This window comes from Myiozetetes cayanensis, unplaced genomic scaffold, assembly GCF_022539395.1.
Source record: "Myiozetetes cayanensis isolate MyiCay16 unplaced genomic scaffold, myiCay2020 scf19, whole genome shotgun sequence".
NCBI lineage: Eukaryota > Metazoa > Chordata > Aves > Passeriformes > Tyrannidae > Myiozetetes > Myiozetetes cayanensis.
In genome coordinates, this window is record NW_026087400.1 from 13,104,481 (window position 1) to 13,120,219 (window position 15,739).

The 15,739-nt window shown below is 54.8% G+C and overlaps 1 protein-coding gene across 1 annotated transcript in view; it reads left to right on the forward strand.

Moving 5' to 3' along the window:
• The window catches only part of RALY (RALY heterogeneous nuclear ribonucleoprotein), a 107,643-nt gene that overhangs the window by 79,936 nt on the left and 11,968 nt on the right, over window positions 1-15,739 (forward strand). The window contains exon 3 of the mRNA XM_050314150.1: window positions 10,816-11,080. Within this exon, the coding sequence (XP_050170107.1) occupies window positions 10,825-11,080 (256 nt within the window). The 5' untranslated portion in view covers window positions 10,816-10,824. The remainder of the gene's footprint in view (window positions 1-10,815; window positions 11,081-15,739) is intronic.

A 15,739-nucleotide genomic window follows, 5' to 3' on the forward strand; every position in this document is an offset into this window, starting at 1 on the left:
TGTAAGTCCTGGGGGAGGCCTCAAAGGTCTGTGGATCAGTGGTGGGAGGCACAGTCCCAAGGCAGCCACTTTTACTGATGAAAGATCAGCTTTGATGGGGTTAAATAGGATAAAATAGGGTTAATGCCTCAGTGCTTCCTGTGCATGGGCAGTGAGGGGGAATGAAGGATAATCAGCCTCGGGGCATGAGGATGTCAGGCACACACAGGGGACCCAAAGGCTGCTCTTTGTCACCTCTGCTGGTGTTCCAGGCAGTGGTGGGGTGTTGGCCACTGCCAGATGCAGCACACGGAGCTCCTGACACAGCCATCTGGTCCAGGGTGGCAGCCCCACGACTGCAGTGCCACGTCCCTGCTGTGGTGTGGCTCCTCCAGGACACCTCAGTGGGCTCTGCTAGAGGAAAGCTTGGAGAGAAGATCTCAAAGGTTTTAGTGACACATTTTGTTGTCTGGGAAAAGCAAGGTTTGCCACTGTGAACGCTCCCTCCACCAGGCCCAACAAATTAAGGCCAAACAGGCAGTAAATGTCCATGGGCCATTACCCCTCTCGCAGAGGAGGCCGTGTGATGAGGGCCAAATTGCCATTTAATGTGATCTAATTGATTTTATAAGCTGTTGTGTTAACAAGCAGCTCTGCAGTGTCCCCTGACATCCCCCAGGCAGTCTGACATGTGGAGTGTGCCCTTCCCCAGGGGTGGGAGAGCCTGGGAGATGCTGAGAGGCACCCACTTTGCTGTAACCCCCACACTGGGGGGGTGCTGCAGAGGCCTGGAGAGCTTCCACCTTCCAGCCAGGACTCAGGGCTGGTAGCCTGGCTTCCCTGGGGTGTTTGGGAGCCTGGTGTGAGTGGGAGCAGAAGGAGTGCCTGCCTGGTGCAGGGAAGCTGTTCAGCATCCCATGGGAAGGGCGAGGTCGAGCAGCCTGTGTTGGTGAGGAGCTGCAGGGTCCTCACAGAGCCAGGCAGTGCTTGGGGCCAGCACTGGCAGGAAAATTTGGCTCTAGGTGGATGCCTCGTGGGGAGCATCCCCCATCCCAGAGCAGAGCCAACAGGCCATGGCAACACTGCTGGATGGGGTGACAAAGGTGGCCCTGACTCTGGTGCCATGGACAACACCAGCTGCTCTCCTGGCAAATGGGGGCTCTCCATGCTTCATCCTCCTCCTCAGGAGGGGGGATGCTGGCTGGTCGTGTCCCCTGGCCCCAGCCCTCAGCTCCTGCAGCCCTTTCAGCCAGGAGATGCTCCTCCTCCCCAAAGGTGGGTCCAAGGCTTCATGAACATGGATAAAGCCACATGCAAAGTGTCTGTTGTCCCTGTGTCCCTCAGCCTGGTGCTGTGGCAGGGACCCCCCCCAGCTCTGATGGTTCCAGCAGCTGTGGGGATATTTCAGTTGCTTTTTGTGTAGGGATTAGGTGGGTCCCTGGTGATTGGAATGTGGCAACTCCTCACACTTAACAGATGAGAGGGCCCTGGAGGGGATTTGTCACTGCTTGACCCCCCTCTGGCAAGAAGGGCTCATAAGTCACAGCTGACAAATCTTTTAATGACTTCTAAACTTCATTTACAGAAAAGCATGACCATAATCAACAAACAGTGATGGGCTACCAATCTTGCTGTGTTAAAAAGGGGGTCTGTGTCTTTAGCCCCTTTTGTGGGAAGGGAAGGGTGATGCTGTCCCACAGAAGGCCTGGCAGGGCGTGAAGGGATGAAAACGGGAGTCCCAAGAGTGCTGGCAGTCCTGAGCCGTCCCACATCACGGTATGCACGACTGACAGGATGATACTGATGGAGAGTGAGAGCACAGATGACGTTCCTTCATCCCTGGCTTTGGGCCAGCGCCCGCTGACGTCGGTGGGAAATCCCCAGACCATCAGTCTGGAGGGTGGCACAGCACCCAGGAGCAGCTGTGCCCTCCACAAAGCCAGGCTTGCCTTTAGTCCTTGCATCCACAGAGAGCTGGAGAGGCACAGAGCAGTGGATGGGGAGCAGGATTTGTTGTTTTCCAGGAGGAAAAGGAATGGCTGCCAGCACAGGTCTTGAGTTGGCACCTGGAGCAGCTCAGCTGCTTTCCAGGTCTCCCTCCCCCATCCCTGCGGGCTGCACCCCATCTGAGGTGCTTCAGAGGTGGCATTCAGATCACCAAACCTCAGCAAATCCCACCTCAAGTGAAGTGGGAGCCACATCCCAACAGCTCTGCAGGGATTTGTGTCTTAATCCTTTATGTCATTCTCCTACTGAATGTGTCTGAAATAATTCTGAGAGGCAAACAGCTGATAATGAACTCAAAGAGAGGAAAGGAGGATGTCCAACCCCTCAGCTGGTGAAGAATTGAGGGTTGCTGTGCCGAGGACCTGCAGCTTCCTCTTTGCTGTGCTCCCTAAGGCTCCTCATCCCATGTCCTGCTCCCGCTGCCACCAGCCGGGTCTCTGGGAGTGCCTGGCTTTGGTGACACCCATGATGTGGAGTCCTTTAGCAAGTGAGAGGACAGTCAGGTGGTTTGGAAAACATGGACAAGCATCTTGGAGGAGCAGTCTCTGGGCTGGGTCCCAGGGACCCCTTTGATGTGCTCTCCTGGGATCCTCAGCTCATGATTTTCCTGGGTCTCCTGGTGGTTGGGGCTTTGCTAAAATCCCCGGGGGGCAGGAAGCAAGTGGTGACATGGAAATCCTGATTTCTGCTCAGGTCACTGAGAAGAACCAGCCAGAGCCCTCCTGGCTTGGAAGAGGCAGGGCTGGCCCCACCCAGCCTGGGGGATGAGCAGCTCCAGTTTGGGTGGGAACAGCAGCACTGGGGTGTTAAAGAAGCCGTGGCATCCCAGAGCAGGACTGCTGGTGGTTGGACTCGATGATCTTTGAGGTCTTGTCCAACCCTGGTGGTTCTGTGATCCATTAAGACACCAGCAGAGCTCAGTAAGAATTGCATCAGCAGAGCTCCACCTGCAGCAGCTCCTCCTCAGGAGCTGGGTAGCCCTGGATTAAATCAGCTGCTGGTGGGTTGGCAGCATGGAATGGGGTCCCTCCTGGAGCCCAGATTTTCCCTCTAGTTCAGTGTTGCCCCCGTGCTAAGGGATCCACACGTCCTTCCCACGGGACCCTGCGTGGTGCCCTGGGTAAGGTGGGACATGGCCCAGCACTGGAGCCTGGGAGGGCCCTTGGACACGGCCAGAGGGCTTTGGGATGGGGAGGAGAGCACAGGAGGCTCCTCTGTGGCCACACTCCCTCTGTGGCCCTGCTCTCCCACCCCTCCATCTCCTCCCTGTCTCCTGCAGGAGATGCTGAAAGCAGCAGAACAGTGGCAGTTCATTAATAACAGCTGAGAAAGTTCCCAGAAACTTCACTTGTTTCTCCTCATAAATAAATCATTTGCTGTTAGAACAACAATTGGGCTGCTGGGGAGGGTTGTTCATTAAGGAACATCAAGTCAATGGGCAGCTGATGAGAACCTGTCTCCACTGTGTAGGGGGGGGGGGCATGGAAACATTGTGTTTTCCTGTTAGGCTGGGAATGATAAAGAATTAAAGAATAATTCTCAAGAAATTAGCCATGGCCAGCCATTAATGAGCATCTCAGTAACACACTAATGAGCTGGCTTCTGATGCCTGTAAAAAAGGCCTTTAATTAGATTAATACATGTAGCATTGTCCATCACCCTGTAGGTAATCATCAGGTTTTGCACCAGTGGGAGTACAGATGATATTCTATTTAATTGCTGCTTCCTTTTCATTCTCTTCTCTTCTTTTTTTCTTTTAAATAGTCTTTCCTCCAAAGAATTCAGTTTCTGTTCTCGAACATAACCTAAATGTTATCCGTGGAATTCTGCATCTGAAAGGGCTGCCAGACTGGGCTTATCTGATTCAATTGACCTTTAAAATTTATTTTGCTGCTGTCAAAAAGAATGTTGGTCTGTTCACGAGAGATTTCCGAGGCGATTCGAAGCAGAGACTCCTGAAAACTCCACTTGTTGCACAGTTGCAGTCAGAGGACGATCTTAGTTGGGGTGGGCTTTTAGGAGGAAAGTACCTTAATTTAAAATATGTTTTCATGGAAGAGGAGAGTCCAGAAGAGTTCAGTGTGAGTGGGGAGACCATGTTCAAGCAGACAGTCAAGGAACTGCTGAGGAGCTCCTTCTCACAGGGTGAAGCCCAGGGAGTTGATCCCTGTAGGCTTCAAAAGATGCCTTAATTCTTGCTTCTAGCTCAGTGCTGGCAGTGGGGTTTCTTTTTTGACCTCACATCCTGTCAGGACTCCCATGTTTTAGATGCAGTTTTGGTAGTGTGGGAATGGAGACACAAATTGAACCCCCCAAGGTTGACACCTGCATGAGCACCCTCATCAGGGGATGACAGACATCCTGGTTTTCAGAGGGATTCAGCTCTGAGCTGCAGGGCAGGACTGGGGCTCAGGGGGACTTGGGGTGCTCCTCACTGTCCCCTTGCTCTGCTGCTGGGACAGTGTTGGTCTGATGTGGCCCAAAGAGAGACTTTGGCCTTGTCAAGCAGGTGGAGGTGGTGGATTCCTCATCCCTGGAAATGTCCAAGGCCAGGTTGGGTGGGGCTTGGAGCAGCCTGGGCTAGTGGAAGGTGTCTCTGCCTGTGGCAGACGGTGGAATAAGTCAGTCTTTAAAGGTCCTTTCCAACTCAAACCATTCCATAATTCTCTACCTCCAAAGGGGATGTAGAGGAGCAGCTCCAGCATGACCCCACACATGAGCTGTGCAGCAGGTGGAGGGAGCCCCAGATCTGTGGAGACACACAGGGTGAGGAGCAGGGCTGCTCCAAGGGCTGCCTGGATGGATCTCAGTGTCCAGCTCTAGGTCATCCCTTTATCACACTTATTAGGAAGGATTTAAAGCTCTAATGAATAGATTTTTAAGCTTCTGCAGGCATGGATAATATGTTGGGCAGATGGTAACGAGCCACAGCTATAAACTATGTGCTGACCTGATAGACTTTGTGACCATTGCACCTTTAACAGCTGATTAAATACTTATTACAACAGCTATTGATTATTTATGGCTCCTTCATGAAGGATTTCAGCTGCACTGAAATTGAAACCAGAGCCAGGTTTTCAAAGGATTGGCAGGATCTCTCCAGTTCAAAATGACTTGTTTTAGTCAAAAATTAAAGAGGGGAGACTCTGCACAGCGAGATGGAGAGCTGAGGGGGGACTGTGAGGGAGCCAGTTCTGCTCACAGGCAGCCTGAGTGCAGGGGATGGTGCAGCCTCCACCCGAGCAGGGGAAGGGGAACAGGGTGGGGAGCAGCTCCCCCCTCACTCACCCCATGAACTGGGAGCTGAGTGCTCGGTGGAGCAGGCACTGAGGTCAGTTATAAACAGTCCCAGTTCCACAGGAGTTTGCAAAGGCAGGAATGTCTGGATGTTCTCCCAGAGGGTGCAGAGGCACCGCTACCTCTGTCCTGGTGGGCTGTGACAGTGCTGGCATCTCCCTTCAGGTCAGGTGCTAACAAGATTTCATTCTTCCAAGGAAAAAACAGGCTGGAAACTGGGCTGAAACTGGGCTCAGGTGAGCTGCCTGCTCGGGAGGGGCCTCTGCAGGGACTGGTAAAACCTGATAAAACCTGATAAAACTGATAAAACTGATGAAACTTGAACCGGGACACGCCTGGGCTTAGCCAGGTGGGAGCCTCATGGCCTCAAGTAGTGCCAGGAAAGGCTTAGATTGGATGTTAGGAAATAATTCCTGATGGAAAGGGTTGTCAAGCATTGGGACAGGCTGCCCAGGGCAGTGGTAGAGTCACCATTGCTGGAAGTGTTGGACTAGCAGCTGGAACACGGTTTAGTGGTGAGCATGGGGGTGGTGCTGGGTTTATGGTTGGACTTGGCGTTCTTAGAGGTCTTTTGCAACCCTAATGATTCTGTGATCTGCAAGGTGGAGCCCTGGGAAGTGTTTGGAAAAATTCCCAGTCCATGCCCAAGAAGCTCCCTTGTCTGATGGGAGAGGGGAGAGCCCAAAACAGCACTCAAGGACCACTCTGTGCAGTGAAAGGATCCTCCCTCACTGGGATGGGCCTGGTTGCACTTTACAGGGGGAACAAGCTTTGCCAAGGGACCCCACAGCTTCAGACCCAGCTGGTCTGGCTCCTGCTGAGCTCATCTCCAGCTCTCAGCACAGCAGAGATTTCCCCAGAAGACAGGCCTGGTGCTGCAGAACCAGCCTAGTGATTGTGACATCTTTGTCTGTGCCCTTTTTTCAGTAACTTCCTGGTCCTTTAACAGTCATGTCTGGTAGAATCGAAGCTGTTCTCCCCAGAAAAGCCAAGAGCTGGTTTTCTTCCACTTTCCTCCATTTATTGAAGCTCAGCAGTGAGCAGGGTCCTCCTGCTCTCCGGGAGGAGGGCTGAGCCCTCCGGGTGTCCGTGCAGGACTCGGGGACTCAGAAGTTATTAAAAAGATTGCAGGGTTTGTGTTGGTTATTAAACCAGCACTTCAGAGCCCGGCTCTGCTGTTTGGGGACTCACTACCAAATTACTCAGGGCTCTCTGGGGGGAAGATGATTGGCACTGGAGCTGCTGGGAGCCGTGATTCTGAGTGCATGTGCAGCTCTGTGCTGTCGGTGGGGCTGTGCAGTGCCATCAGGGGAGTCCCTCTGTCTTGCAGCTGGACATGTTTCTCTTTAAAACTGCCTTTTTTCAGCTCAGAGGACTGTTTCAGTCAGAAAACAGCTTGTCCAGAGAAGCTGTGGCTGCCCCTGGATCCCTGGAAGTGTCCAAGACATGTTGGACAGGCCTTGGAGCAACCTGGGCTGGTGGAAGGTGTCCCTGCCCATGGCAGGGGATTGAATGAGATGAGCTTTTTCCATGGCCTATCAAAGTTCTGATGGCTGGAGAGGACACTGTTCCACAGCTGGAGAGCTGGGCTGTTTCCCATGGAGGGCACACTAAGTGGTGGTGGATTTAATCTGGACACAGCACAGAGTGCCCTGGAATGCAGTGGGGAGGAATATGAACTGTTAACTGTGATGATTAAAATGTCCTTCTCCAGTTTTTACGGTGGGGGGGCAAGAAGTGGTGTAAAATGAGTGTTGTGAGTGAGAGGAATCAGAAATGAGTGGGAGGCTGTTTCCTCCAGGGAATGCTGGGCTGGCATGAGCAGCAGAAGAGCCCTTTGCACAGGGTGTTTGAACACAGAGGGGTTTATAAGGTGCAAAGTGAGACTTGGGCAGGCACTTGTTAGCTGGGAGACCCCAAAAGCTCAGAGCAGTGCCGTGCTGGAAACCCAGAGCCCCAGCTGCCCCAGCCTTGGCCTTCCCAGCCCTGCCTGCCAAATCCCTGCCTGTGCAGGGGCAGCAGTGTGTGGGCAGATGGCCCTGGGAGAGCGTCCCATCTGCAGAGGCGGCGGGTTCCCACTGGCTCCTTCCCAAGCCCTTCCCAGCAGCACAGCCCTCACCTTGCCTGACCTTGGCTTTGCCATCTGGTGGCCCCATCCCATCGTCATCAGCCCCAGGCACAGCTCCTGCCGTGTCCTGGCGTGGCCCCGGAGCCAGCGGGGCTCCCAAGGGAGGGCTGTGCTGAGGAAGGGGGTGCTGATCTCCCAACCCATCACCCCTCCCTGCAACCAGGGGTGAAAGTCACTTCTCTCATCTCCAGCCTCAAAGGCTTTCATGGGATGGTTGGGACTGAGCATCCCAGGTGGAGGCAGCACAGGAGAGACACCACACTCGCTGTGACACCCCTGAACCCCCAGGGCAGGGATGGCCAGGGGGTCACAGCAGGTCTGCTGTGTCCCTGGGGTAGCAAGACCACCCAGGGAACAAGCACAGCATGTTCCGGTCCAGCTGCAGGGAGCAGGTGGGAAGGTCACAGGAGCCAGAAGGAGGTGGGGATGGGCAGCAGGGGCCTGGAGAGGTGCAGGTTCTCTTTCACCCCCCCCCCACACCTCCATGGCAGCCAAGGTTTTACCTTGGGAGATGCCTTAGGAGATGTCTTTCTGCATCCAAAGGTCCATCTGGTACCTTCGTGCCCACCTGAGAAACGCTTCAAGTTCATCTGGGTCTGTAAAGCAAACCTGTCCATGGGCAGCTGCAGGGCTGGCTCATGCTGCACCCACTGAGAGGGGACACACAGCCCACCAGATCTGGGGGAAAACACACTTTTATACCCCCATCCTACCTGAATCCTCCAGCCAGCCTGTTCTGTCCCATGCACAGAGGCAGCTTAACCCACATCCCTCCCACACAGGCTTAAGGAGCTCAGCCCTGATGGAACTGGAGTTTGCAGCTGCAAACAGCTGGGCAGAGCTTCAGGCAGCTGTGGATGACACCTGGCTGGGCCTGATCAGTCATTGGGAAGGATTTGGGCTTAAATAAATTAAAATAGAGACCATTCAACAAAGGTGGATTTATGGTTTGGAAGTTGGAGCAACCTGAAGAGGTTGGGCACCACTTGCCAAAGGTTGAGAGTTGAAGTCACTTCGATTCCTTTAAAAGTCCTGTCCTTTGGCTCTTTTTCCCTGTGTTTTTAGGAACACTCTGTCTGCCAGGAATTGTTTTGAAAGTAATAAAAGTCTCTGGCTCTTCTAATCCATAAGTGCAAAAGGGAAGATGCAAGAAGCCAGAACTCAGACAAAGCCTAACTCTTTGTTTGATTGGATTTAGCAGGAAGATTATTTCCAGTCTCAGTGGCAGGTTAATGGAGTCACCCGGGCTGGAGCCAGAGGAGATTTATTGTGGAGTCTCATCCTCACACTGAGGCTCAGACTTGCCAAGTGTCTCCAGTGCTCTGGATGGTCTGGTTCTAAGGGATAAGAAGGATGGAGTGTCCAGGTCTTTGTGCTCCCAGATGGAAAAGGTGGGGGTGTGCACGTGGATCTGGGCTGTGCAGAGCTCAGTGGTGGAGTTGCTGTCACAGCATCCTGTGGCTCCCCAGGTGGGCTCCAAGCCCGTGGGGTGGGGGAGTCTCCTGCCTTGTCTCTGTCCTGGACTGAAGTTCCCAATTCCGGGAATACACAGCCAGAGGTGCCGAGCCCAGACACGCTGCTGCTTGTCTGGGTGGGTACAGGTGCCCTCGGGCAAAACGGGACTGTGGGCAGGAGCAACCCCTGCTGGGTATCCCAAGGAAGAACATCCATCGCCTGAGGAGCCGAAATGGGGCTGCCCTGATGATGTTCTGCCCCCAAATAGGCTTAAGAGGAGACAGAAATCCTGTGGGGAAGGTCTGTGCAGGAGAGGACAAGGAAGAAGGAGGGCTGGGGTTTTTGGGAAGTGTTGGATGCAGTCTCAGAATATCGTGACTCTTTCCCAGGCTCTGCCTGCCAGGTGGGAAGTATAGGAAAGGTAACTCTGGTTTAGGCTCAGCACTAACTGACTTGTGGTGTCAGTGCCTCGGGCAGGCTGGGCTGTGGGCAAGCAGAGCTTGCCAGGGCTTAGGCACAGGGTGACAGGGCCCACAGGGGCTGCACCATCCAGTCAGGCAGCTGCCACTGTCCCCAGCTCAGACTTGGGCTTTGAGCCCACAGAGCCAAAACCCCAAAGGCAGGCAGGGCTGTAGCTCTGCCCAGTGCCAGGGCAGACGCTGGGGATCACCAGGGAGGGCACTCCGTGGTAGCAGTGCATCCCCCGTGCCAGGCTTGGGGACCCCCAGAAGTTGGGGGCACCCTGGTGGCGTTGCCCTTGGTGGGTGCTGCTGGAAGGGGATGGGGAGGAGCAGCACCTCCGTGTGCATCCTGCCTGGATCCCAAGTAGATCCCACACGCCGTGTCTGCAGCACAACAGCGATCCCAAAGCGTGCCCCTGTGCCTGGAAGATGGAAATGAAGCTGCTCTCCTTGGCCAGCTGTGGGTTTTGCTGCAGGAGTCGGGGCAGGCAGCCTGAGAGCAGCCAGCCTGGCTTTGGTTCCACACAGCTGCCAGCCTTGTCTCTTGGTCCTCAGTCCTCAGAGGGGAAACCTGTTCTCAGGGGCTGCCCGTGAGCCACTCGAGGCAAGAAACTTGGAGGTTTGTGCCGTGCAGCCACGGGAGGGGGTTGGAGTGGCTCCCGGCTGATCTGGCTGATGGCTCGGTGGTTTCCAGGCTAACAGTGACACCTCCTGTTTGAAGCACAAAACCCAGCTCAGAGCCCGGGCAGTGCAGTGCAGGTACCACTCAGGAGCACAGGGGCTGCTTCACCGCTCTGATCTGTTTGTTTGCATCCAGAAAACCCGAGACCTCTTCCAGGTGTAAAGAGGGGACCTGTGGGGACGAGGCTGTGCCTGTGTGTGGGGAGAGTTGGGCCGTACTGGGAGGTGGTGGCAGGGGAAAGGCTGGAAAAGTGGGCATGAACCAAGGTGCTGGATGCAAACTGCTTCAAAAAGAGCAGCTCTTTGAATTGTAATTCGGTATAGGGAGGCAAAAGCTTTTGTATAATGGCATTAAAGAGGTAAAATTTATTTAAATCTTGTTTTCTCCCCTAAAAACAGCCTTAGAATCATAGAGTACCCTGAGCTGGACGGGATGCAGTGGGGTCCAACTCCTAGCCCTGCGCAGGACCAGCCAGGTGTCAACCTCATCAGCTGGTTTCCAGCTAGAGTTTAGAACTGACTGTGCCAGGAGGGATCCCCCAGAGGTGGATTTCCCTGGAGGTGGGATCCCCTGGAGGTGGGATCCCCTGGAGGTGGGATCCCCCAGAGGTGGATTTCCCTGGAGGTGGGATCCCTCTGCTGTTGAAGAGCTGGTTGAAGTTGAGGCTAGATGAAGACCAGCTGAAGTTGAGGAGCTGGCTCCCTCACTCCAGACTCACTGAGAGATTTGTCCCCCACCCCTTTCTGTGAGACCCTGGCACTTCCCTTGGCACGGCCTCTCCCTGACTCCCCAACTCCCTCTTCCAGGCGTCCAAGATGTCCCTGAAGGTGCAGACGAGCAACATCACGAACAAGAATGACCCCAAGTCCATCAACTCGCGGGTGTTCATCGGCAACCTCAACACGGCCGTGGTGAAGAAGTCGGACGTGGAGACCATCTTCTCCAAGTACGGGCGGGTGGTGGGCTGCTCCGTGCACAAGGGCTACGCCTTCGTGCAGTACTCCAACGAGAGGCACGCGCGCGCCGCCGTGCTGGGCGAGAACGGCCGCATCCTGGCCGGACAGACCCTGGGTGAGTAGCTCCTTCCCCCGCTTCGGGGTGCCCCGGGGTGGGCAGCGTGGGTGGGTTGTCCCGTGGATGAAATAATGCGTTCTGGGCTCCTTCCCGGAGAGGAGCCGGGCTGTGGTTGCGATGCAGTCGCAGCCTCAGGTTTAGCACGGAATCAGCTGGGTTGGAAAGGACCTCTGTGAGGTCGTCAAGTCCAGCCTTTGACCCGACACCGCCTTGTCACCCAGCCCATGGCACTGATGGCACGTCCAGTCTCACCTTAAACACCTCCAGGGATGGTGAATCCACCCCCTCCCTGGGCAGCCCGTTCCAATGGCTGAGCACTCTGGAAAGAACTTCTTCCTAATGTCCAACCCCCAGCTTAAGCTGTGCCCTCTTGCCCTACTGCTGGTTGCCTGAGATCAGAGCCCCACCCCCACCTGGCTACAAACTCCTGTCAGGGAGTTGCAGAGTTACGTCAACATTTTGAATTTAAGGAATTACAGAGATAGGATTGAACCACTTTTGTCCCGCAGGTTTTAATGACTGGCAAAATGAGAGCATTTATATAAAATGAATCATTTATCATTACAAGTGATCAGACAAAAGATCAGAATTATTTACCACACGATATAAAAGCTAAAACCAGCAGTAGAAAGATAAGATAGGACAGTGTACTATATTGAAGCAATTACTGAAGCAATTATATTAAAGCTGGCAAACAGAAATAATTATTAAGTGGGGATTTGATGTAACTCACCCAGACCAGTGTTTCTGGGGAGATCCTTTCTCTCAACCTCGAGGAGTGTCCTTGGGGGGGATCCCCACCCAAGGGAGGAATCTCCACTCACACACCCCAGGAAGGGCTCTGGTGGAAGAACCTGCCTGTGTGACAGGGGACTGGACTTTTATGGTATAAACTGATTGACTGCCAGTCACAAACTTCCAGGCCAGCCACCATCTGATCTGTCACATCCAAGTTCAAGCAGCAGGGTGTGTGTTTGGAGTTTGGTGAAGCAGGCTGGTCTTAGCACGAGTCAATGCCAAAAACAGCCCCATGGCACCAGCAGTAACTCAGCACAGAGAGCTGGCACTGTTGGCATTCTCTGATTGGACTCCAGGCCTATATCAGGGTAGCACATCCTGTTCCCCAGTTCCACAGGGGGTGCTCAAGGGATGGCCATCCCAGGTCCAGCTTGGACGTGGACCTGCAGATGGTGTCCAGTGAGGTGAGCAGGGCCCTGGTGACAAGGCAGGTCTGGGGCAGGGCCAGCAGGATCCATGGCTGGGGCAGAGCTGGAGACCAGCACTCCAAAACCACCACCCAGGCAGGGGCCAAAGGCTCCCGTGTGGAATGGGGTCAGAAATGAAGCCACTCATGACCAGTCAGGCACATCAGGGCCCTCAGGGCTTTGACACTGTGGCCCAAAAAGTTGTGTGTGAGCTGTGATTGTGGAAGCTAAAGCACAGTTCTGGATCTTCCCATGTCCTTGTCCTGGAACTGATGGGTGGGAAAAAGACATTGCGTGGTATCAAAGAAAGGACAAGGGGAATGGCTTCAAACTGACAGTAGAGGGTTAGAGGGGATATTAAGAAGAAATTTTCCCCTGTGAGGGTGGGCAGGCCCTGGCACAGGTTGCCCAGAGAAGTTGTGGCTGCCCCTGGTCCCTGCAAGTGTCCAAGGCCAGGTTGGACAGGGCTTGGAGCCACCTGGGCTGGTGGAAGCTGTCCCTGCCCATGGCAGGGGGTGGAATGAGATGTTTTTTAAGGTCCCTTCCAACCCAAACCATTCCATGTTTCAGTGATTCCCTTCCTGGACCAGGCCCTACCCTTAGCCTGTCAGGAAGGTGACAATCTGACTGGGCCCAGCTCAGCCTAACTTTAGCCAGCTGGTGTTAAATGAGAGAACTTCCCCCCACGCTGCACTGCTGTGGGATAAGAACTACCAAGCAAAGCCCCCGGGCTGCTCCCAGCTGCAACCCTGCTTTGCATATTGCTCTGACGTGTCTCATGCTGAGAAGCTCTTGTCACCAGCTCCAAGCTGAGAATTGGAACTGGAGACAATATTTTTAATGAAAAAAGGTGATTTCCAAGCAGGCAGTGGCCACTGGGCACCAGGGAAAGCAATTTGCAGCCCATTCCCACCTTGCTTCTGGCACAGCGGTCTGAAATGAGAGGTTTCCTGCTCGAGCTGATGTGTGAAACAATGTGCTGCCTCAGCTGGGGTTTATCTGGAGAGGAGAAACTTCTTTCCACTTCTCTAATGGTCCAGAGAGTGGAGCTGCAGCCCAGGCCAAGCACAAGCTCCAGGGATGCTGCCAGCCCGGGTGGTGCCCACATGTGCAGCCTGTAGGTAGGATGGGGAGGGCCTGGGGGGGAAAAGGAGCTCCTTGTGATGCTCCACAGAGGTACAGGAGACAGGCAGCACTTGCCCATTTAGCTGAAGAGAGAGATGAAAGGTTTGCAGTGATAGGAACCTCTCTCTGCTCTCAGTGCTGGTCCCAGAGCTCTGGCATACCAAGGCAAGGGACTGTATTAGAGCTGGGTGTCCTCTACATGTCCTGGACAAGGTGGAAATTCAGCTCCCTTTCATCTACCTTCCCTTCATGGGCCACTCTTGCCACTGAAGAGCCCAGCAGGCTTCCCCTTGCTGCCCATGGGGGAGTGTAAACACTGGGATATTCCCCTTCCAGGAGAACCCAGCAGAGAAGGGCTGAGCAGTGTGGCTGGAAAATCAGGGTTGAAAGTCTCCCCCCAAAAGGGGGAGTGATGGTCATGCATGGAGGGGGAGGACAGGATGGGACTGGCTGAAGAGGCTGTCCCTGCTTCTGTTCATGGCAGGGTTTGGGGGTCCTTTGAGGTGATGGTCAAAGTCCCCTGCCCAGGTGGGCAGCAGGAGGGTGAACTTCGTGCCCTGGCAGCCCCAGCCAGTGAGTTGAGCAGGGTGAGCTTCAGCCACGTGTTACTGTGGAACCTGCCCTGCCAGGCTGCATTTGGTGTGACAGGGGCTCAGGGGGCATCGTGGCCCCCACAGTGGGACAGCCTGGCTCCAGGGCCTGGGGTAGGGGCAAAGCATCCCCAACCTGCACAGGGGCAGCAGCTTGTTGGTGTGCAAGGTCACCTGTCCCCAGTGCCACCCCGTGTCCCTCAGGTGACAGTTTCCAGCACGGCCCAGAGTGAATGAGCAGAGCAAGCAGCCTCCTCCTGGCTCACATCTCCCCAGGGCAGCTCTCAGGGCTTTAGGAACAGTTCTGCCATTTATTCTTTGGTTTTCCTTACTCTTCTTCCTTTGTCACCAGCAAAGCAGTCAAACTTGCATTTTAAAGGGTTGACAAGTTGCTGAAAGCATCACAAACGGGGGTGTTTGAAACCACAGCTGCAGCCCCTCCTGTGCTGGGACATGGACTGCTCTGCCAGGCAGGTCCTGGCGACCTCTGTGCCTTCTGCAGATGCTCCCAGACCCCCCAGTCACTGCAGGAGGCAGGTGCCATTGCTGGGGGGAGCTCTGCACTGGGAGCTGGACCCACACCATCCCCTCAGCCTGCCACGCTGGCTGGACAAAGCACAACCTCCCCATTTACTGTGGGAACAAGTGCCTGGATATGAGCAGGAGGGATCAGCAGTGCCTTTGGGTGGGCAGATGGATTCAGGGATGCAGAGGAGGGAACCAGAAAGGGAATGGTATGCAAAATCTGGCCTGGGTGATGTGAAGGCTGAGCTCTTGTCTCTCCCTTTTCACTAGCAGGGGAATCCTGGGGGATCTGAGTGCCCATCACCACTAGAGCTGAGAGGACGAGTGCCCTGCTCTGGCTGCAAGTGGCTGTGAAGGCTCCACAGGGTTCTTGGCAGCAGTGGGGACCAGCAGTTGTCCTTCTGCAGCTTTGGGCTTTCACTGCCTCTCCCCTGAAGGTGTTGATCAGCCTGGTGCTGTAATTACCTCCCCAGCTCACCAGAGAAGTGAGTGGCAGCTGGCAAGATGCACCCTGACAGCAGGAAGGGTTCCCAGCCAGGGAGCTGGGGCTGGCCAGGGTTCTGGGATGCACGAAGGGAGACTCCATTCCTCTCTCCCTCCCAGCAAACAGCCCTGCCAGCAGCGCTGTGTGGCTCAGCAGGCTCGGGAAGGTGATGGTGTGTGTGATGTCACACTGGCAGCAGTTGGCCATGGCCCTGCCCTGTACAGGGCCATGTACAGCCTTGTCAGCGTTCAGCTCAGCTCTCCTGCACCCCCCTGAGCACTGGGAATGGGAGGATGGAAGGACAGAGGGGCAGCAAGGAAAACACACACTGTGAGCAGAACGTCCCAGAGGAGCACTCGGTGTGAGGGCTGAGTGACACCCCAGCACCCCGTGTGAGCTCCAGCCTCAGAAACAGCCTGAGCTCCAGCCTCAGTGGTCTCTTGGCAGACCCTGACAGGCAGCCCAAGGAATTGCACAAGGCATTTGGGCAGTGGGAGCGTGTCTGTGCTCCTCCAGAGCCGTGTCCCACCGTGCTCCTCCTCCTGCTCAGCTCGTTCCAGCAGTGCTGCAGTTCCCTGCTGCTCCCGAAGGTGATTTTCTTGGTTAATAACAAAAAGTCAGAAGAATGTTCCTTGGGATCACTTTGCAGGGGCTTTATTTTTGGTGTGTGGACCAGCCTGTCCACATTTCTCCATAAAGTGCCTCCAGGCAGCATGAAAAAAAAGGA